The sequence below is a fragment of the Musca domestica genome, unplaced genomic scaffold, assembly GCF_030504385.1.
Source record: "Musca domestica strain aabys unplaced genomic scaffold, Musca_domestica.polishedcontigs.V.1.1 7, whole genome shotgun sequence".
NCBI classification, from domain to species: Eukaryota; Metazoa; Arthropoda; class Insecta; order Diptera; family Muscidae; genus Musca; species Musca domestica.
The window spans coordinates 19,147,880-19,172,926 of record NW_026712383.1 but is presented as its reverse complement, the minus strand read 5'-3'; the positions used below and the strand labels follow the sequence as shown (position 1 = coordinate 19,172,926).

The window sequence follows — 25,047 nt, the reverse complement described above, 5'->3', positions numbered from 1 at the left end:
ATGTTTCGTTTACCCTAAGGTGGAGGGTATTAAAAGTTCGCCCCGACCGAACTTAATGTTTTTTTACTTGTTCAATAAAATTTTGTCATGATTTGGGACCACTGTACATTGTAGCGATTTTTTGAAAAATACCGGTATTTTCTTGTTCTTCCTCTTCTTCCTCTGTTTTCGAGATAATTTTGCCGTCATTCGATTTTTTTTTTTTTTTTTTTTTTTTTTTTTGCTTAATGCAATTTCCTTATATTTAAGGAATTCTTCGAATAAAATGAGACAGACAAAATCAGGCATTGACTCCCTTGGAATCTGCGACTTTCACAGACTCACGTAGAACGTAAAAGAAAAACACACACTCTCACACACACACCTTTGCAGAAACCAACCCAAAATTAGGCATTCAAAAATGTAGATAATACGTGTATAAAATACAGTATGCGTTACTTCCCCAACAACTACACCTGACATCACTCCGCCCTCCACGAGACTTGGGAAGCTACGGAGGTAGAGAGTGCATAATATGATTCAATAAGAAATATCTGTATAGTGTATGTGTGTGTATATATTAATGTCTATATATATATGTGCTTGTGTGTGTGATATATATTTTAAACTTGTGTGCATACTTACATTTAACACGTAACGGCAGTTGGTTGCTGACAGTCTCTCCTTCATCATTGATGGCGCTGCATGCATAATTTCCCGCATAGTGTTTCGTAATTTTTTGCAACACCAAACTCTGATTAGAGCGTATTACACGCGCCGATGTGTTGTGCTCCAGGTGTATTCCCTAACAAAGTAAATTAAAAGTAATGTTATTTTTCTGTGCATGAATGGTTTTTTTTATTTTTTCTCTGTTGGTTGTGAGTGAAATTTTCAACGGCATTGCACTTGACGTAATGGCGTGGGCTCTGGATTTAAGTATTTTTTTTGTTTTTTTCTTTTTTACAACCAGCTTTTACAAATCAATTAAGTTTTACCTTGAAGTAAGCGACTTTTTCTTTTTAGTATAGAGGATTTTCGAAGTAAACACATATAATTCGTAATTTTGAAAATTAAATTAATATTAGCTGTTACTAACAAAATATTAAGAGAAAATTAGAGGGAATTTATTTCGGCTCATAATTAAAATGAAAAAAAAATAAAAACAAAAATTGAACAGTGTGGCTTGTTTGTTCGGGATACCGTAGTATTTTGTTGTTGCAAAATGGTCAGGCTTTATCCCTTTATTGTTGTTTTTATAAAAACAAGGTTTGTTTATTAGTGGAGAACGATGGTAATGTTTACCAGGGGGTCAGGCAGGGAATACCTAGGTTTCGGAAAGAGCCACCAATCCTCATCAGTTCCCTTGTTATTTGTCTGGGATATTCTCCCCAGAAGTTATTTTAAAAATAACTTCTATGACAAAAAAACATTTTTTACCCAAGTGACGAGATTATAAGCTCAATAGAAGAGGAACCAAAGAATTAAATAAAACTAGAATTCTTTTGGAAAATCTTCGAAATCTTACAACCGCACTTATAAACATTTATATCTTTCTCCACTTTTAAATTTAAAAACAGATGGAAGAGGAAAATAAAAAATACTCATAATCTGAGTAAAAATCCCTTTAAAAAATAACCATGCGAAAGGCAATTTTAATGATTAAATAATTTTTTTAAAGATTTTAGATTCCAATTCCTTAGGTAGTTATAAGCTCAAATCGAAAGAGAAAATTATCAAAAAATGCGGGGTGAAATGAATAAACTGCAACCAACGTCAGGCTGCTGTCATTTCCAAGCCACTCGTCCGACAGGTGTTAAAATTATTCCAGTGACAGCTTATTTTATTGTTTACAAGCGTACAAAAGCATTTTGGTGAGAATTTTCCAGAAAAAAGTTATTCGTAATGAAATTCAAGCGTGATAGTGTGATTTCTGTATATTTGGTTCGGAAAACACAGCATTTGAATGTGATTGATTGTCGCTCTCCGCTCGTACTAATCGACCGTGGCGTTAGAATAAATGCCAAATATTATCGCGAAAATATTCTGGAGGGTGTATTATAGCCTTGGGCACGCAAACATTTTGACCACAGACCTTGGACATTCCAACGGGACTCAGCACTCGCGCCACCCAAACATGGTTGCAAAATGAGGTTCCTCGCTTCATTTCCAGCGTACAATGGCCACCAAAATCTCTGGATACCAATCCGTTGGACTATTGTGCCTGGAGTATTTTGGAAAGCAAGGTTGGCACTAAAAAATACCAAAGTGTGGATCACCTCAAGAAGGCGCTTCGCCGGGAATGGGACAAAATACCACAGAGCAACTTTCGGGCAGCGTGTTACGGTTTCATTGGCCGTTTGAAGGCCATAATTCGTGCCAAAGGTGACCAATTCGAACAAATCTAAATTTATTCTAAAATTTGATGCTATTTCCGACATTCAATAAAATTAAAAAAAGAACAATAAAGAAAGTTTATGATACCCTACGCCACTTTGCTAATTTAGTAGAGCTCCACATAACAATTGAAAGTTTTTATGGGAGAATTCAATCAATCAATCCAAATCGGAACCGATCTCGATAAAATTTGGCAAAGATATTTTTGAGCTGTATTTCATATATTTCCCTGAATATCGTTGTTACGGAGTGAGTGCATATTACGGCTGTGGGTAACAAATATGACAAATGAACAGTATATATGGGAGCTATAGCTATATCTGAACCGATCCTCACCAAATTTGACATACTAGCTTCTAGCTTCGATCGTAAGTGCCAAATTTCGTCTAATTTGGGCATTTATTAGACGTTTGGACGAAATTATATATGGGAGCTATATCCAAATCTGAACCAATCTCGATAAAATTTAGCAAAGGTATTTTTGAGCTGCATTTGATATATTTCCCCAAATGTTTTTGTTACAGAGTGCATACTACGGCTGCGGAGGACAAATATAACAAATCGGATGAACAATATATATGGGAGCTATAGCTATATCTGAACCGATTTCAATGAAATTTGGCATACTTATTTTCAGGTCCAATCTGATCGTACGTGCAAAATTCCATACTATTCGGACTGAATTTTCGAAATGGAAATAAAAACAAAAATTATTAAATTTAAAAATTGATGGAAGGGGAAGACCTACCCTACTTTGAAAAGATTCATAGTCTGAGTAAAACTCTTCTTATAAAAATAATCCTACGAAAGGAAATTTTATTGTTTAAATAAATTTTATGATTTTTTATTCCAAGTCCTTAGGCCTTCAAAAGCCCTTAAAAATTAAATTTAGGATTTTTCGGAAAAGTTATTTCGAAAAGATATTTTGAAAACACTACTTTGGAGTGTCAGTAATCATGGATAAATTCCCAGTGTTACGATCGGCTTATAATATGACTAGGCAGTCTTTAAAGATGCATTAAAATGCCGACGAAATCAAGGAAACTTCTTTTTTTAGTAAAGTTCGGCAATTCGAATTCGAAATAACTCTTGTAGTGATGGATACTTAAATGACCATGCAATTATCTTCAATCTTCTATTACTCCAACCCTAAACCCCTAGAAAAATACCCTCTTCTTTAATAAACTTCAACTCTAATTATTTCCATCTAATTTTCATCCATTTTGGCCTTGAGCTTGTAAACCCAACACTTCGTTCCTTAGCTACAACCTACAAAAAAAACCCTCTAATTGCTGATTAATGGTTTGTGGATGCTTCTATTTTTCTTTGCACTTGTTCCCGTTTTTTTTTTTTTTTGTTGTTGCTCATTTTTTCTTCACACAAGTCATAACTCTTAAAGTTAAAAGGCCCCATGTGGTTTATGGCTAAAGGATGGACAACAGAACACAAATAAATTTTGTATTATATGGTACATTATTCTTGGAAATTCTTGTTGTTGTTGTAGTTTCATACAACTGGAGGTTTAATGGTTCGGTTTTTTGTGACCCTTTTTGTTAGGAAGCCTGAGACTGGTATGAAAGGGCTGTGACAGGTTTAAGGAATTGAATATTATTTAAGGTGGTTTTAAGTTCCCTCGTTACAATGGTTGAATTAACAACCTGAATTTATTTATCTTTCACCCATGGTCTATAAATAAAGTAAGGAATAAATAAATTAATAAAAAATCAAACATTTTTTTTATCAGGTCTACATATTTAGACTTTCATTTGGTTCATAATATATGGCGCCCAATATGGGGTTTTAAGCTAATCTTAGGTAAAATCTATCAGAATCCAAGGCTTAAACCTCTAACCATTAAGATCTTATATAAGTTGCTAAAAGCGATAAGCTGGCGTCCAACTCGGGCTTTAAACACTCATAGTTGGTTTGAAATTTTTTTCCTTAAACTTATTTTAGTTTGACCCTGAGACTCTTTTATCTGTAATTTAATAAAATAAATATATATATCCATCAAGTCTGAATATTTAAAACTTCTTTTGGACCCGGTGCACTATCTGGCGCCCAACGTGGGGTTTAAAGCCAAACTAAGACATAAACAGTTAGAAACCAAGACCTAAACCTATAACCACTAAGACCTAATGGAAGTTGCGAACACAGACTGCTTCTTAAATGTTTAAGAAAGTTCTAACTGGCGCCCAACATGGAGTTCAAAACTCCATTCTTGGTTTGAAATTCGCTCGTTATGCATGCAAGACTCAAATCTCTTACTATTAAGACCAGATATGAGTTGTCCAAAAAACGGTATGCTAAATTATTTGCTGAATTCTACCTGGGGCCCAACATGGGGTTCTAACCTGCATACTTCATTTGAAATTCTTTGGTTAAAATAGCTTTAGTAATGACCTAAGCTTTTTATCTGTACATCAGTAAATAATTAATTACTAACTTAACTCCAATTTAATCCCAATGCAATATCTGGCGCCCAATGTAGGACTAAATGCTAAAATTAGGTATAAACAATCAGAATCCAAGACATAAACCTCTGAAAAATAGGAGCTGATATAAGTGCTAGATATTTTATTTTAATTCTTTTTAAATAAATTCTAGCTGATGCCCAACATGGGGTTCTAATATTCAAAATTAGTTTGATTTTCCCTCGTTAAACTAATTTTGGCAGCAACTTAATTTTTTATTGTAGACTCAGAAAATAATTATATTTCCATCAAATCGGAATATTTCAAACTTCTTTTGGTTCCCAAATTCAATATTTTGCGCCCAACGTGGGGTTTAAAATTAAACTTATATGTAAACAATAAGATTCCGAGACGTAAACCTCTATCCATTAAGACCTGATACTATTTACTAAAAGAGACTTTATGTTAAATATTTAAATAAATTCTAGCTGGCGCCCAAAATGGGATTCATACCACCTTAAGTGGTTTGAAATCCCCTCATTTAACTGATTTTAGTAACCACCTAATTTTATATCTGTAACTCCGTAAATTATTATAACAATGCAAAATCTGGCGCCCAACATGTAGTTCAAGGCTAAACTTAGGTATAAATGATCAGATGATCCAAGGTTTAGACCTGATATAAGTTTCTTAAAGAGACTTTTTCAGATAATTCTAGATGGCGCCCAACATGGCGTTCAAATCTCATAATTGATTTGAAGGGTCGGACTACAAAACTAATGACTTCCAATCGTTTTGACCGTCGATTAATTATTCTTTTCTAAATACGAAGAAAAGAACAATTTGTGGTCCGTGGCGCCCATAATGGCACCCAATATGAACTCCTTAGAAGGTTTGAATACAGAAAAATACATGAAATTTTTTTTTTTCAAATTGATTGTACGGTCAATATAGTGTAATGCTTGAAGATTACTTCATGCAAACGTTGACAGCGTCTCAAATGGTCCATCCGCTAAGTCGGAATTTGGAATAGGTCTTCCAACATTTCGGCCGGTATCTCAAGAATATATGCTACAATGTTGTCTTCCAATGGAATTTTAACATAGCCCCACAAAAAAGCCTAGTGGGGTTAAATCGCATAATAGTTCAAAATTAAATGGCGCCCAAAGTGGAGCACTTGAAAATAAGACTTCAAATACTAACCTAACTTGCTTTTATAGGACGCAAATCAGTTTGAGGTTTTTCTGGCGGCCAACACATGGCGCAAACCTTATCAGGGGAAAATATGAAATTTGTTACGCCAAATCATCTCGATATAAGATGGCACATTTATATATTTAACTAACTGGCACCTGATGCGGGGTTTTAAACCCATAGATTTTAAGAGTCCGATTAAAGTCTTTCAACCTGATATAAATGTTTTAGGAACCCTTGTTCGTATTAAAATTGCGCCCAACGTAGAACTGTAAAAAATACTTTTGATATTTGCCTGATCTACTCTTTTTCTTAACCTAATATAATTGTTTCCGGAATCTTTATGTGGCTCAAAATTAAATGGCGCCAAACATGGACCTCTTTCAAATTAGGTTTGAAATACAAAACTGATTTGGTAGTAGTTAACATTAAGTCCGATTTAAGACTTGTAATCTGATATAAGTGTTACAGAAACTGTTTTAACGATGATGAATATTGATATGCTTCGAATTTCAATGGCGCCCAACGTGAAACTCCAAACCAGTAAAGAAAGTCCTAAAGTCGGGCGGGGCCGATTTTATGGTACCCTACACCACTTGCTAATTTAGTTGAGCTCCACATAAGAATTAAAAGTTTTTATGGGAGAATTCAATCATACACCCTATGATTATAATTATAATTTAAAATTCAAAGAACTAACTATGCCCATTTGGCGCAAAATTAATTTGAAATCAGATAAAGATATATGGGAGCTATATCCAAAAGCTGAACCGATCTCGATAAAATTTGGCAAAGATATTTCTGAGCTGTATTTGATATATTTCCCTGAATATCGTTGTTACGGAGTGCATATTACGGGTGTGGGTAACAAATACAACAAATCGGATGAACAATATATATGGGAGCTATAGCTATATCTGAACCGATCATCACCAAATTTGGCATACTACCTTCTAAACTCAATTCGATCGTATGTGCCAAATTCCATCCCATTTGGGCAACTATTAGACGTTTGGTGCACAATAAAATGTAAATCGGACGAAGTTATATATGGGAGCTATATCCAAATCTGAACCGATCTCGATAAAATTTGGCAAAGATATTTCTGAGCTGCATTTGATATATTTCCCTGAATATCGTTGTTACGGATTGCATATTACGGCTGTGGGCAACAAATACAACAAGTTGGATGAACAATATATATGGGAGCAATAGCTATATCTGAACCGATCTCCACCAAATTTGGCATACTACCTTCTAGACTCAATTCGGTCGTATGTGTCGAATTCCATCCCATTTGGACAAATATTAGACTTTTGGTGCACAATAAAAGGTAAATCGGACGAAGATATATATGGAAGCTATATCCAAAATCTGAGCCGATCTCGATAAAATTTAGCAAATGTATTTCTGAGCTGTATTTGATATGTTTCCCCAAATATTGTTGTTACAGAGTGCATATTACGGCTGCGGATGAGCAATATATATAGGAGCTATAGCTATATTTGAACCGATTTGATCAAATTTGGCATACTTATTTTCAGGCCTAATTTGGTTGTATGCAAAATTCCATACTATTCTCCAAAACCTCTTAGTATTAGTACTAAAAGCTCGCTATATATTTAAAAACTTAAACAGACTCTAACTGGCGCCCAACGCAGGTTATAAACCTCAAAAAATTTGGAAAGTTCAAATTCAAGTCTTTCAACTTGATATAAATGTTCCAATAACCGTTGTTTTAAATCAAATAGCGCCCAACGTGGATCTTTTGAAAAAATGACTTTAATATTAAACAAATTGATAGAAAATTCAACACAAAATTTTCCCTAAACTGGTCTTCCAACATTCCTCACTGTTAAAAAAAGTATAATAACCTCTAAAATCCCTTAAAGTGATATCAAAGCTTGTCCGTCAAATACAAAACTTTATTCAACAAAATCTGTATTTAATGAATAAAACGTTTTGTGGCAATGGCATTTCTTACTCCCCCGTTTAGTTTTTATTTTTTCAATGCTAAACCATTTTTATAATTGAATTTTAAAGAGAAGCTATGGAGGAGGGGTTAATCTTTTACAGAGCCACGCCATGGAAAGTGAAAACACGCAGCAGCAATTTTGCAAATGCTATCAAGTACTTACATTATGGAGCCATAAAAGTTTACGCCATTGAGGATTCGATTGTACGTGACACTCAAAATAGACATCGTCACCTTCTTTAATGTCATCGGGTGAAAGTGTTGAGCCCAGGCGCAAGGTAACCAAAGGTGGATCTGCAAAGAAAAACAGAAACAAAACAGAAAAATTGAAAGGAAATTTTTAATATTCTACAAGCATCATCATGAACTTAAGAAATCGGAAACCACTTTTCCCCACCTTGCCACCTCCACTTGACAAGAATCAATAGCCCAAAATACCAGCTTCAAAAAATGCCAACAACATCACCATGTACCGGGCCATCATCATCTTCATTATGATTGTTATCTTTAACCGGAATCAGTATGGCTCCAACGCCCCGCCATTATCAAAACATTGTCATCGCAACCATCAGTGTCAGCTAGTTGGTTATTGTTGTTTTTTGTTCGCGAAGTTTGTCAAGCGTTTGCTCAAAAGTTTCGCAAACACAAAAGACAACAAAACCGAAACTGTAAACTTTTACTTAACCAACTTCCGTTTCCAACTAATCTTGGTTACTTGTTTGTCTGTACGCAAGTCCTACAACTGCTTTTGGCCAAAACCGGCATTTTTTCTCTTGGTTTCGAGGAATGAGGTACTTCTCATCCTCGCCTCTCGTCCTGTCATCGGCCTACAATTCTCTTAAGCAGTGGCACAAAATAATTGTGCTATGACACAAAAAGACGGATGTTGTAAAAACTTAGTATGGGTATGTACAGGATGTGGGCAATGGGTGGAAGGGAGTACGAGTTGTGGGGGATTCCATAGCGTCAGAGGAAATCAAATTTGAAACAAAAAAAAAAAAAAATACAGAAAAACTGAAGATAATCTTTAAAGACAAATCAAAGGCATTCTTTGTAAACAACGAGATGAAGAGGGCTCAAAGAAGTTTTTATAAACGGACTGAGTTAGTCTTGAAAAACGGAAGAAAGTGATGATTATATTAGAAGAGCCGCTGGCCTTGGATTCTCTATAGGCATAGCTGATGGATCAGGAAATCTATATAGACGAGGTTTTGGAATTTATAATCGACTTTGCAGGATATACGAATCTTTATAGGCTGAAGGCCAGACGAGTCTTTATAGGCGAGCTAATGGGCCTAGGAAAAAATAAGATGAGCTGGGAGACTTTGGAGTCTCCAAAGATGGGTTTAAGGCCGAGGTCGTATCCACATATGTACTGAAAAGAAAATCAGAAGCACAAATGGGTATTCTACAGAGCTAAACGGGCAGGGAGTCTTCATGGGCGAAGTGAAAGGACAGACAGTCTCTTTAGATGAGCTCTGCGTCTGCTAGTCTTTGTAAACGAGCTAGAGCAGAGGAAGGAGTCGATATAAAAGATCTGGAGCTCAGGGAGCCGGGAGACCTAGGGAGTCGCTGCAGATAAGCATAGGCTAGGACAGTCGCTCTAGACGAGATAAAACACAGGGAGTTAATTCCGATGAGCTGACGATCTGGAAGTCTTTTAAGACCAATTTACGGTCAAGGGGTGTATTTAGACGAGCTAGCACCCTCTGGAGTATATTAGACGACATGTAGCTCAGACAGCATACTTAAACCAACTGGATCCTATGTAGTATATTTAGACCGTTTGGAGCGCAAGTCACCTATAAAGACCAGATAGAGTTCATGAAAGTCTATTTGGACCAGCTGTACCAGCTATGTAGTATTTTTACTCCAGCTTGATTCCCGGCAAACTATTTAGACCAGTTGCAGCCCGGGAAGCAAAATTTAGACCATCTGGATCCCAGAGATTCTATAAGTCCAGGGTGTCTATAAAACCCAGCTAGAGTCTAGGGAGCCTATTTTGATGAAAGTCTATTTAGACCAGCTTACGCCCAGGAAATGCATAAAGAAGAGCTGTGGCCCAGGAAATCTATTTCGACGAACTGGAACCCATGGAGAAATAGTTTGATGCTATTTTGACAACCTTAAACTTAGGGAGTCTATTTCGACGACCTGAAGCCCAGGGACTCTATGGATCCCAAGAAGTCTATTTAGATAAGGTAGAGCCCAGGGAGCGAATTCAGACCAGCTGGAACTCAGGGAGTCTATTTAGGTAAACATACGAGCAGGGAAGCTGCGTTAACGATCTGAAGCCTATGAACTCGATTTACCAGCTTTATCTCAGGAAGTCTATTTAGATCAACTAGATATCAGGGATCCTATTTAGACCAGCTGGAACACAGAGAGTTTGCTTAGACCAACATAGCCCAGTGGGACTATTTTGACAAGCTTATACCAGGGAGTCTATTTCAACAACCTGAAGCTCTTGGTCTCTATTTCGACAACTAAATTCCAGGTAGTCTATTAAAATAAGTTGGAGTCCAGTTTAGACCCGTTGGAGTCCATGGAGTCTATTTAGAGAAGCTAGAATTGAAACACAGCCTGTTTTAATGAGCTGAAGCCTAAGGAGGCGACATAAATTCTATTTCGAAGAGCTTAAGTCCGCCAAGTAAAAAAAAATCAATTTCCGGTGGCGCCCAACGTAAGTTAAATTAATTTGTTCTTTTTTTTTTTGCGATACTCCAAAAATTTGGAAGTCTACTCCGATGAACTGTGTCATAGGGAGTCTATTTCGATGAGCTGGAGCCTAGTGAGTTTCTATAGGCACAAATAACTCGTTGTATTGTAAAAAACACAAAATGCTCGATATTGTATTTCTGTGGCGCCCAACGTGAATTAAATCAAAAAGCCGTCTAGATTTTACAATTTTTCTTTTGAAATAAATATTTAAGCGCTTAAACGCACATTAGAATGAATTTACAAAAAAAAAAAAATTGAAATTCAGAGGTATTATAGTTTTCCGATTTCCTGACCCCTCTCCGATTTTATTTAAATTGGCTTAAATAATTACGGCAGAAATCTCTATGTGCACTAAAAATGTAAATTCGGTCACATTTTTTACATTTTGTGTTAATTTTTTTGCAGTGGCTTCCCCTATAGCCCCCTCTTTAGGAATACCACATCCTCCCCTCCTCCTTGAAAAGAAAAAGAAATCTCGCAGCTTCTAAAAGGGAATTTTCTATCACAAAGCAAAATATAAAGAAAAAATGACTTCAACCAATAAACTGAAACGTGTGTTACAAGTTTCCATTGCGTTGGTAACACAAATAACTTAGCGTTAAGCAAAGGAAGAAAGAAGATAGCGAGCAACTTTCGCACAACAAATGAATAAATGAAAAAATAATGAGCGTCTAACATTTGTGCGTTTATTTAAGTGAATTTTAATGAGACAAACGTAACAACACCAGCTTCAACACCATCATCCAATCTACGCCACTTTTTTTCATTCCATCCATCCTCTACTTCGCTTTGTCATGGTGTCAGCGGCATTTAAACTGTCACTAGCACTCATTTAGATGATTGGTGTTGCTGTGTCTGTGTCTTCTGCATGCTTATGCGTGTTTTAAACTTTGGTGTCCTATTTCATGGTTGTTGGCTGTATTTTTTTGCTGTCGCTGAAAAATGTACACTTCCTCATTGGGTTCGCCCGCTAAGAACTTTTTCGTAATAGATGAGGAACTTTAGAAAGTGGAGAAAAAAGCAAACAGACATCAAAGGATTTTTGAACTCAATTTGAAGTGATTTTTTTAAACATTGGATCTTATTGATATATGGGCTAGTTGGAAAAAAACATTTAAGTAACTCATAATATCCATCGAATCTACCTTCAATTTTATGTGAAATCATAAGTTCCATATTCATTTCAGGTTTTTGGTTGAGAAAAATATTTAGATACAGAAAGTTGTAAAGAATCGCTTACTTGTTTCGCGAGTTATGACAGATAAAAGTATTGAAAATTGCAACTTTGTGGGTGATTTACCAGAAGTGGTTCGCAGATATATATCATTTTCTCAACAGATCTTGCGTTAGCAAAGATGTCTGTATGTGTGAAATTTGAAGAGAGTTCACTTTCTTTGAGTGTTCCTTTTTTCCAAATCTTCAACCCTATATAACAGATCTGGTGTTGTTGGAAAGATTGAAAATTACCAAGTCTATATGGAATCGGATGTTAATTTCGGATTTTATGAGCTTCATAGATTCATATTCAAAATTTGAGGTACCAGAAGGAGTGGACCGATATATTCCATGTTCATTACATAGCTTGTATTAGTAGAAGTAATGAGATGTGTGAAATATGAAGAGAACCGGATGCTTATTTCGGATTTTATAGTCATTTTGGTTATTCAAAATTTTGAGCATTTGTGGGGCAGGTACCACAAGGAATGATTCGATCTCTACCATATTTATAACATATCTCGTGTTGATGGAAGTATTGAGATGTACCAAGTCTGAGTGAAATCGGAAGTCAATTTCGCTCTTTATGAGCTTCATGGATATTTAAAACGATGACCCTCTATGGGGGAGGTAGCAGAAGCAGTGTACCGATATATTCCATCTTCATAGCAAATCTTGTGTTAGTAGAAGTAATGGGATGTGTGAAATATGAAGAGAACCGGATGCTCATTTCGGATTTTATAGTCGTTTTGGTTATTCAAAACTTTGAACCTTTGTGGGGCAGGTACCGATCTCTACCATCTTTATAACATATCTTGTTGATGGAAGTATTGAGATGTACCAAGTTTGAATGGAATCGGACGTCAATTTCGCTCTTTATGAATTTCATGGATATTTAAATTTTGAACCTCTGTGGGAGGTACCAAAAGGTGGGCTATATGGGTGCCCTCCATCCATCTTCAAACCAGACTTTGGGTTAATAAAACTATCACATTTTATAGGAGCTATATTTATTCAAAATGTTGACCATTTATGGGAGATTTACTTGATGATGTGGACCGACATTGTACATTTTCGTACCTGACCTAGAACTGATGCAATTACTAGAATTTGCAAATGCGGATCCAAATTGGATTATAATTTCCATTTCTGTGCAGTAAAATGTCTTTCTTTTTAATTTTTGAAAATTACGACCTTTTGTGGGACCTTTACGATGTACCAAGTTTGGACCGAATCGGATACGAGTATCGAGTTATTGTACGCACCAGACAGCCAGACTGACAGATCGACTCCAAATGTTATGAAATGGATTTTGTCCAAGGAGACCTAGTCCTATTTGTCGATGAGGCACGTTTTGGCCGGATCATATGATATACAGGGTGAGATAAAAAAACTGCAGAAAACGCCATAATTTTTACATTTTTTTACATTTTATTGAATGAAAGCAAAAAAGTTCGGACATAGCATCAAATTTTAAAATAAGTTTAGACTTATTCGAATTGGTCACTTTTAGCACGAATTATAGCCTTCAAACGGCTAATAAAACCGTCACACGCTGCCCGAATGTTGCTCTGCGGTATTTTGGCCCATTCCCGGCAAAGCGCTTGCTTGAAGTGATCGACACTTTGGTATTTTTTAGTGCCAACCTTGCTTTCCACAATGCTCCAGACACAATAGTCCAACGGATTGGTATCCGGAGATTTTGGTGGCCACCGTGCGCTGGAAATGAAGCGAGGAACCTCATTTTGTAACTATTCTTGGGAGGCGCGTGCTGAGTGCGATGGTGCTAAGTCCTGTGGGAATGTCCAAGGTCTTTACTACATCCTCCAGGATATTTTCGAGATAATATTCGACATTTATTCTGATGTCACGGTCGGCTATGGCGGCCAACACCATTACCATGGCCGGCGCTTGAGTTCTGGAGGCAAACCGAAGTTGCACATTTTCAGCTGACCTCTTTGGCAAGTAAACACGATCATTTTGTTTGTTTACAAACTGCTGGACAACGAATGATTTTTCATCGGAGAAAACCAAATTCGGCAATTCACCACTTTCGGCCAAGCGAAGCAACTCTTTAGCTCTTTTGAGTCTATTTTTGCACTTTTTATACCCTCCACCATAGTATGGAGGGTATATTAAGTTTGTCATTCCATTTGTAATACCTCGAAATATACATTTTAAGCCCCACAAGGTATATATATTCTTGATCAGCATAAAATCCTATGTCGATTTAGCGATGTCCGTCCATCTATCTGTCTGTGGAAATCACTCTAGCTTCCGAACGAAATGAAGTATGTTGATAAATGTGTATTATGTCTGCAGGACTTTTGCTATTGAAAATGGGCCATGTAGGTTCACATCTTCCTATAGCCCTCATACAACGGAACCTCCCGATTTGCGGTATTTTGATGATTTCAGAGACATTATTTACCTGAACTACTTAAAATTTGGTAAGTGTAGTTCGTAATGAATTCTGCAGCTTATGACAGAAAATTGTCCGTGCATGTCCACGTCTTCGTATAGCCCCCATATAACGATACCCCTGATATTCGGTATTTTAATGATTTTAGCGACATTATTGACCGGAATTATTTAAAATTTCGCATTTGAAGCTCGCATATTACAGTCCGTGACAGAAAATTGTCCGTGCAGGTCCACGTCTTCGTATAGCCCCCATATAACGGTACCCCCGATATACGGTGATTTTAGCGACATTATTTACCATAATTATTTCAAATTGTGTATTTGAAGTTCGTAATGGATACTACAGCCTATGCTAGAAAATTGTCTGTGCAGGCTTATGACAAAAGTTGCGTATGCAGGTCCTCCTCGTCGTATAGACCCTAATATACGGCTTAATTCGGTATATTTAAGATTTTAACAGAATTTTTTATGGCTTTTAATTTTTTGAAAATTGCCAAGTTTGTATCAAATGGTTCGGCCCGGCCGAACTTACATATTTTTTACTTGTTGTAATTTTAATGGCTTTACCCCGAGCACATATTTCAAATTTGCCGAATGGAATATTGCGATATGTTAGAAATGACAGCAGACTGAAGTTGGCTGCAGATTTTTCATCTCACCCTGTATACCATCTCTACCACAGATGGCCACATGGCTGGGGGGTATAACAATTCATGTCTGGATAGAAATTTCGGTTTTGCTTATTTGTTATTCCCCCATTGCCATTATAATTCTCTTCAACTTTAAAGCCTTTTCTCCAAGAGTTTGCACGCATTTCTGTTAGGCATGACAAATATCTAAAGGCAAATAAATCAAAGGCAAATAGCGTGAACTCTTTTCAAACTAAGCGCTAAGAAAGTAACACGTGCAAGAAATTAGTTAAGCCGAAAGCCGAAAGAAAATCACCAACGAAAATTAAAGGGGCCGAAAGGATGTTTAAATCGTATTGTGGTTATCATGAAAATATTCTTTTGTAAATTCGGAAACCGCCAACTGTCTCTGGTTTTTTTTTTGGTTCTGTAATTTCTTCAATTCGCCTCCGCTTCGGTTTGATTGCCTTTATCTTTGTTTTGGCTTTTTTTTTTTCTTAAATCTTCTTGAGGCATAAGCCTTGTTTATTGTGGTTTCTCTGGCTTAATATCTCTGCCGGTGGGTCTTATGCCTTTCCTGTCCAATACATTACAATTTGTGTGTGTGTGTTTTTTTTTTTACATTCCCAGCAATGATTAACATTTATAACTCCATTCAAAAGGCAGCTGTATGCCAGGCCAGTTACCACCACAAAGGAAATGATAAAGGACATTGAAGCCAAAAACCAATTTATTTCTTCGTCCTACGAGAACAACAGCAACAACACGAATAACTACAACTACGCCGAAGAATAAGAACAAATATCCAAGGTATAACTGCTGGCATTGCTTGGTGGCACCGTCTTGAATTATTGGTTTTAATTCACAGCAACCAAGGCGTTATTGGGCTTTCCGCCTTTTACTGGTAGTGCCGCTGCTTCTGCTGCTGTGAACCTAAAGACTTGTTTCGTTCCAGTTTTGTATTATTGCCAGCTTGTTTTGTTGTTGTTGTTGTTAAGGCTGGTCGATTGCTTTGTGTTGGTTTGGCTGCAAAGAAAGTTCTACTCTTTTCATTGCCCATACAAAATGTGGCTGGCTGGCTGGTTGCTGTGGTTTTTCTCCAACGCATTGAACAATTGCGTATTTCACCTCCCCCTCTCCCAAACAGAACGGAAAGCAAAAGTAAACACCAATACATTTGGCAAATGGCTTCAAATCATTCCATTGGCTTTTTTTGCTGCTGCTGTTGTTCTTGTTGTTGTTTGTTTAGTTCCTATTTCTGCAACGCCATAGGCATTTATTGTTTTCGGCAATTAGCTGGAGAAAAAGTATTGAGTAATTGCGCCTTCTGCCTTTTACTTTGATCTTTAAGGCTGGCGGGTTTGTGTGGGTAGCATTTAAGTATTAATCATAACAAGCGGCTAGTTGTTGTTTGTACACAAAAAATATGATAACCATAATTTCCATATTTTGTTTGGCATGGTTTTCCATTTAGGGTTGCCATTTTTTTAGAATGCGGCCTTACTCACTGACATAACGATTTGACTTCTTTTATTTATTTTTCGATATAAATTGTATCAAGATATAGAGACTCGTTCTAGCGATGCCCGTGCTTCGTTCAGACCTGCATGTCTGTTTGACTGGTGTTCCTGATAGTTCTCAAATACCTTCTTGAATTTTCGAATTTGGTAATTCCTCAAAATTTCTAGCAAAATCAGATCTGGTTCGAAGATAGATAATACGACTTCACTTTCTTGGCACGTCCGGGACAAAAGTTAAAAATTTTCGAATATTGGTTTATCAGAGGTACTTCAAATCCGGCTCATACAAAAATATTTTTTTAGGTCAAATGTTAAAATGGAAAAAAAATGATTCACTTTTTTCTTATCTTCCGCACAAAATAACATATCTTTCTGCTATCAACCTAAATGACATACTATTTCCTAATTTTCAAAAAATTAATAGACCATATAAGGTCTTCTCCCTCTCTCATCTGCTCCACGGACAGCCAGAATTTTCAATAATAAATATTATGCTTTAAGGATGGGCGGCTATATGGATTCGGAAACTGCTTCATTGGAAACCCTTTAGTCTGCTGTGTTATTCATTGGATAAATAAAGTACGGAAAATAAATAAAGGATTGGATAAATAAAGTACGGAAAAAGAGAAAAAAGTAAAAAGCACCTAAGTTCTGGGCCGAACTTTTTATACCCTCCACCATTCGGAAGAAACTTAACGATTTAAAAAAAAATCCGTAAAAAATACCTCTCGAATGAATATCTTTATATGGGGGCTATTCGAAGATGTGGTGCTGGATAAGTAATTTTTTGTCATATGCGGAAGAAACGATTTCGAACTTCAAATACGAAAATTGACGCAATTCCAGTGAATAATGTCGCAAAAATCCTGGACAAATACTGGACAATTATCTTTCAGGGGGTTAAGTACTCAAAAGGAACTCCATTGGCTGCATTTTGAGCCAATTTCATTGAAAAATGTGGCTAAAATCATCAAAACACCGAATATCAGTGGGCACCATTAAATGGGGGCTATACGATACACAATTCTCCTTCAGGGGGTTAAGTACTCCAAAGGAACTCCTTGTGTAGATTTTGAGCCAATTCCATTGAAAAATGTGGCTAAAAGCATCAAAATACCGAATATCAGTGCGCATCATTGTATGGGGGTTATACGATATCGTGGAACTATATAGACAATTCTCTTTCAGGGGGTTAAGTACTCCGAAGGAACTCCTTGTGTAGAATTTCAGACAATTCCATTGAAAAATGTTACTAAAATCATCAAAATACCGAATATCGGTAGGTTCGATTGTATAGAGGCTGTGCGATGTTGTGGACCTATATAGACAATTCTCTTTCAAGGGGTTAAGTACTCCGAAGGAACTCCTTGTGTAGATTTTGAGCCGATTCTATTGAAAAATATGGCTAAAATCTTCAAAATACCGAATATCGGTAGGTTCGATTGTATGGAGGCTGTACGATGTTGTGGACCTATATAGACAATTCTCTTTCAGGGGGTAAAATACTCACAGAGAACTCCTTGTGTAGAATATGAGACAATTCCATTAAATCATGTGGCTAAAATCATCAAAATACCGAACGTCGGGAGGACCTGTTATAAGAGATATATGCGATATCGTGGACCTATATAGACAATGCTCTTTCAAGGGGTTAAGTGCTCAGAAGGAACTCCTTGTGTAGAATTTCAGACAATTCCATTAAAAAAATTGGCTAAAATTATCAAAATACCGAACATCGGGAGGACCAGTTATAAGAGATATATGCGATATCATGGACCTATATAGACAATGCTTTATCAAGGGGTTATGTACTCAGAGGGGGGTACCTTATATGGGGGCTATACGATATCATGAACAGATATAACCAATCTTCGAACTTGACCTGCCTGAAGACAAAAGACAGATCGGTGTAAAATTTTAGCTTCCCATCTTTATTCGATTTGACTCTAGCGTGATTACAACAGAACGACAGACGGACGGACAGCAGCTAAATCGTATTAGAATTTTGTGCTGATCAAGAATATATATACTTTGTTGGGTCTAAAATTATTATTTCGATGAGTTACAAACGGAATGACGAACTTAATATACCCTCCATTCTATATATGGTGGAGGGAATAAGGCAGTTCCGATGCCTTCACCAATCTTGTAGCCGTCTGTATAAACCGTCCAGAGAAAGTTCACCGCCAGTCCAGACATTACTGTCAGGTATAGTAACATTATTGTAATTGAAGTCGAAATAGGTGGGCATGTAATCACTTGTTCTATTTCCTTCACCTACTAATAATAGGTATGTCCAGGATTCGTGTATGACCAAACGTGCCATCCTCCAACTTTCCGTAGTCTCAGCGCACTCCTTGCTGCTGAAGTGCACTTTATAGCTTCGGTTGACAGTGGGGACGCTGTTCTCTGCACTGAGGTTATTTTGAAGAAGACCAGCCACCCATATGTCAGAACAGGTAAGACTGCTGTGACATATATCCAGTGAGCGACTTGTGTTTTAAGCCCCCAGCTGTTCCATATGATTTTTCTGCATGCATAGAGTGAAATTTGGTTCTTTTTAGTACTCCTCGACATTATCAAGGACCCAACCAGACAACTGCCTGTGCACTTAGCATTAGTTCAGAAAAATTGGAAATCTACCACATATCAGCATTACTGGGCCATCGGCATTTGTAACTGCCTTTATTCCAACCTACTCGAAACTCACAAGTATTTCGTTAATCACCAGAAACCAAAGCAGGGGTGTGAGAACTCCTCCTTTCGATGTCCCTTTGCTGACAGTTTTGGTAATGTAACTCTCGCCTAAGTTGCAAATTATTAATTCGCTTCGTAGAATTCAGTCAATCCATTCGATCAGGATAGAGGAAATACTAGAGCCACGAAGAGCATTAGGGATCTAGCTTCACTTTGACAAAAGATTCCTCTATATCAAGGAAAGCTGCAAAACTTTTCCATATTTTTCCTCAATGTAGCCGACAGCTTCGTGTAGGGCTGTCTCCATAGACCTATCCCTGACATAGGCGTGTTGCGATTACTTATTATATTAAAATTTAAATTCAAACGAATTTACAGGTCCAAAAACCTTTATCAGATCTTCTTCAGAAAAGAAGATATGCTAATCAGTCTGTGGTCTTTGGGTAATGTGTGACTATGTCCCCCGGCATTGGGAATATATTTCAGCGTTACCTCTTTCCACAGACTGGGTACGAAACACAACATACGAAAAGCCTTCAATATTCAATTATAACAATATTAATAAGAATTGCTAATAACACTGCGCAACACAAAACTAATTCGAGGAAAAACTCAGTAAACTTGAAAGTAGAGCTAAATATAGAAGGAACGCGTGAGAGGGCGAAATTACTCCCCCTATAGGTCTTTTTTTAAATTTTCGGATAAAGATTTCTGTCAATCCTCGCATTTTAGGCATGGATCCTTGCATTTTAGGTATTTTTTTGAAAATATATATTCTAAATAAAACAACAGTGGATGTATCTGAACAAAATAAAATTGTATTTTTGAAAAAAAAATAGCACTATTTCCGAATGCACTGCATATTTTCCTATAATATCACTGTCCAAAATGGAAATTATTTATTTATTTTTCGGTAATTCTTCTATTTTTTATTTATTCATCAATTTAGTTTTTGGTGACTTGAATAAAGATTATTTGCCAAACTTGTAAAACGAGGTTTTGTGGGCGAATTTGGTATTAACTCATAACTAGAACGACTTTAACCCTGAAATGTATTTATATTGAACACAAATTGCTGAAAAAATTTGGGGTTTGATGTATTCTCAGACCGATATTAAAATTACATGACAAATAATTTTGTAGAAAACGGTCAAAAATACTCGTTTATTGACCCCTCAAGAGTAAAGATGTTCGACCAAAAAATTTTTCAAATTTTTATTTGTAATATTGGCAAAAAAAAACTATATTCAAAAAATTGAATCTTAATCCAAAAATTCCAAACATTTGAATAAAAAATCAAGAATTAAAGACTAATGGGAATCCACGTCAAAATGTAGTAGATTCTGAGATTATTCACCGTCTTTTGCGAGTAATATAAATCTATATATTGGTTTTTATTAATCATTTTGGCCAGAAAATCCACATATTGACCATATTTTGTTTTTCTTACAAGAAACCGCCCCACCTACACACTCGCCGCCATTTACACTAGCAAGGGTTTAATATTTATTCAGCGAGTTAACGTCGGATTTGTTTTTGAAGTTTTCAAAGCAATTAGCAGTGATTTCAAAAATACTGAAAAGAAAAACTTTTTGCCTGCTTCTATTCAACCCATAAATATTGATTGTTCGAAATCTATGCTAATTAGCCAACAAATTTGTTCAATGGCTTCAGCTGTTATGGTTGCTTGAAGTTTACCAACTCAAACCAGATTTCAAAGAGCAAGGAGGCGTGTTTGAGTTATCTGTAAATGATTTAAATATTTTTACAGATTTTTGTTTGTTTTTTTAGTTGAGGTGGTTCTTATGAGAACCTATTGAAATTCCTAAGAAACCAATTTTTTGCATAAAATGTGCTGTTAAGCCTAAAATGAATTCAGTTCTTAAATATTAATTATCTGGTAATTTGTCAAAATTACAAAGTGCGACAAAATTCAGATTTTTTAATAGTTACTGGGAAAATCCAGTCCCTTTGTGTTTTGTAAAAATTATATGAGAGTCTTAACAACATTTCACCGAGGAACATAGGACCCCTTTAAAGCTCTGATCTATAAACAAGTACTATGGAGTCTACTTGGCATTTACTATAATTCAGACTGGCTATTGCACAGTGAAATTATAAATAAACTTGCAGAGAATTGAAAAAAAATCTAATTTTTTGATAGATATAAGGTATACAAATTTCTTTTGTTCAGAGACTCCCAATGAAACTTAATGTAGAATAATTTTTATTTTAACACTTTCTCCAAATAATAAAATATAAAGCGAGATTTTGACATGAATTGAATACGTGTTAAATTAAGAGTAACAAAAGCAAAGACTTCATTTTCACTTTCAGTACATAAATATGAATGTATTTTTCAGAAAAACTATTATTCTTTTCTTTGGCGATTTTTAAAAAAATTAGATGAAGAATATTTTTAAATATTCATATATCTTCAACCAATTTCTACACCAAATGGCCAATATAAGTCCTTATTTCCTGAATTTTAGTACAAGCCACTGAAAATCGCTTCCGATATAGCTATAGCTCCCATATATATGTTTTATCCGATTTGCGGTTTAAAGTCCCTCACACACGTAATATGCATTCCATCTTTAATACAAGATATCAGATATAGCTCTAAAATAAGTGTGTCGAATTTTGTCAAAATCAGTTCGGATTTAGATATAGCTCCCATATACATCTCAACCGATTTCGGGTTAATTGTGCCCCAAAATAACCAATATAAGTCCAAATGTCGTGAATTTTGGCATATCCCACCGAAATCAATCTAGAAGCAGGTACATTAAATTTAGTGAAAATCGGTTAAGATATAGCTACAGCTCCCATGTATATGCTTCATCCGATTTTGTGTTTAAGTACCTCACATTCGTAATATCCATTCGACAACAATGATATTTGGTACTAAACATATTATAGAGCTTGGAAATTCCTATGCCAAATTTTATAAAGAGCGGCTAAGATTCGGATAGGAGCTATCCATATATATCCTTAATCCGATTTTAGATTCACTGTGCAAATAATGACTAATATCAGCCCAAAAGGAGTGAATTTCGGGACGTACGTTTCCATTTTGTGGAACTTGGATCCGAAACATATTTTTTTAATATAATACTTCTCGAACGATATTTTATCCACTCTATAGCAAGGTTATTTAGTATAAAAGATTAAAATGTTTCCTACAAATTCAGTAAAACCAATTCAGAATTAGATATATATCCTGCTCTAAGGCGAAATGTTGGGTGGTATGATCTACCTCAAAAAAATTATTTTGTTACGGGAGCTCTACTAAATATGCATAGTGGTGTAGGGTATCATATAGTCGGCCTCGTCCGACTTTTGACTTTTTCTTACTGGGTTTAAGATGATGCTTTGTGAGAGAGAAAATATGTTTAAACACATTAGGAAATATTTTCGGTTATTTTATTGGTACGAAGACGTGGACGTGCATAGACATTTTTATGTCACAGGCTGTAGTACCCATTACGAACTTCAAATTCAAAATTTGAAATAATTCCGGGGAATAGTGTTGCTGAAATCAGCCAAATTCTGAATGTGGGGAGGTACCGTAGTATGGGGCTATATGAAAACGTGGACATGCGTAGAAAATTTACTATCAAAGACTATAATACCCGTTATGGACTGCAACTACAAAATTTGAAACTATTCCTATGAATAACTTCGCTCACATCATCATTATACGGAATATAGGCAGATACCGATATTTAAAGGGGTATACGAAGATCTAGACCTAGACCTGACATATGTTGTAGTGTCCATTGGGAACTTCAAGTACGACATCTCAAACAATTTCGATGAGTGTTGAACCTAAAATCGTCATAATACCGATTATAGGGAGGTATTGATATATGGGACCTATACGAGGACTTGGACCTGCACAGGCAATTTACTGTCACAGACTGCACTTCTCATTAAATAATTCTAAATACGTAATTTGAAACTACTCCGGTGAATAATGATCAAAATACCGAGAATTGGGGGGTACAGTTATGTAGGGGCTATAGGAAGACGTAGACCAGCACAGGCAACTTTCTATCATAAGCTGTAGAATCCATTATGAACTTTAAATACGAAATATGAAACAATTCCGGTGAATAATGTCGCTAAAATCATGAAAGTACCGAATATGGAGAGGTGCCCATATTTAGGGGCTATATGAAGTCCTGAATCTTCATAAATAGGTTTCTGTAGTACCCATTAACAACTAACTAACATTAAGAAATTTTAAACGATTCCGATGAACAATGTCGCAAAAAACATAAAAAATCTGAATAAAGGGAAGTACAGTTATATTGGGACTATACCCAAAAGTGGACCTATATAGTCCGTTTAAATACCAAATGTCCTGCAGACCAAACATATATTTGAGTAAAATTTTCAACCTACTTTAATTCGTTCGGAAGCTATAGTGATTTCTAAAGGCTTACAGTCAAACAGACAAACATCGCTAAGTCGACATAGAATTTTATGCTGATCAAATATACATATGTGCTTTGTGGAGTCTAAAATGTATATTTCGAGGTGTTACAAATGGAATGACAAATTTAATAAAACCTTCATACTACGGTGGAGGATATAAATACATAAATAGAAAATATATATTTTTTTTTGTTTTGGCAATATTGGTCTTTTTATACCTCACAACACAAGGTGGTGCATTTCTTGTGCATTTGTTTGTAACAGACAAAAGGAAACGAGATAGACCCATAATTCCTTTTTATGTTCTGCATAGAATCACATTCTGAGTCGATTTATGCATGTCCGTCCGTCCGCCTGTCCATGCATTTTTTTAAACAAAGCAAAGTTCGCATTTATTGCCCTATCCAGATATAATTTTGCACAAATTATTTGTCTGGTCCAAGGATGAACCTTATTGAAATTGGAGATAATCGGTCAAAATGGAGATATAGCTCCCATATATATCTTCGTCCGATTTGCCTTTTACTGCGCACCAAACGTATCAGCCCGAATAGTATGGAATTTTGCACATACAACTAAATTCGACCTGAAAATAAGCATGCCAAATTTGATCGAAATCGGTTCAGATATAGCTATAGCTCCCATATATATTGTTCATCCGATTTGTTATTTTTGTCCTCCGCAGCCGTAATATGCACTCGGTAACAACAATATTTGAGAAGATATATCAAATACAGCTCAGAAATATATTTACTAAATTTTATCGGCATCGGTTCAGATTTGGATATAGCTCCCATATATAACTTTGTCCGATTTACTTGTAATTGTGCACCAAACGTCTAATATTTGTCCAAATGGGATGGAATTTGCCACTTACGACCGAATTGAGTCTGGAACCTAGTATGTCAAATTTGGTGAAGATCGGTTCAGATATAGCTATAGCTCCCATATATATTGTTCATCCGATTTGTTATTTTTGTCCTCCGCAGCCGTAATATGCACTCTGTAACAACAATATTTGAGAAGATATATCAAATACAGCTCAGAAATATCTTTGCCAAATTTTATCGAGATCGGTTCCGAGTTGGATATATATCTTTATCCGATTTCAAAATAATTGTGCAGCAAATGGGCAATACAAATCTGAATTTAAAAGATACAAATGATTTGGCATATTTAGTCCTTTGAACTTTAAATTATAATTATAATCATAGCGTGTATGATTGAATTCTCTTATAAAAACTTTTAATTGTTATGCGGAGCTCTACTAAATTAGCAAAATGGTATCATAAAGTCGGACCTACCTGACTATAAGGCTTTCTTTACTGGTTTTTTCTTGGTAAAGGGCGGTGGTTTATATTTTAAACAGGACCATAAGGTTTCGTTTTAAGCACAACAATTTTCAAAAATAATCCTAGTACCATTCTCTAAAATTTTTTGAA

At 35.9% G+C, this 25,047-nt stretch overlaps 1 protein-coding gene across 1 annotated transcript in view; it reads right to left on the bottom strand.

Annotated features, from left to right (window-relative positions):
• LOC101894038 (neural cell adhesion molecule 1-B) overlaps positions 1–25,047 on the bottom strand; it is a 503,351-nt gene that overhangs the window by 89,649 nt on the left and 388,655 nt on the right. Inside the window, exons 10-11 of the mRNA XM_059129927.1 lie at positions 8,120–8,250; positions 625–784 (exon numbers count right to left, since the gene is read on the bottom strand). Of these exons, the coding sequence (XP_058985910.1) occupies positions 625–784; positions 8,120–8,250 (291 nt within the window). The remainder of the gene's footprint in view (positions 1–624; positions 785–8,119; positions 8,251–25,047) is intronic.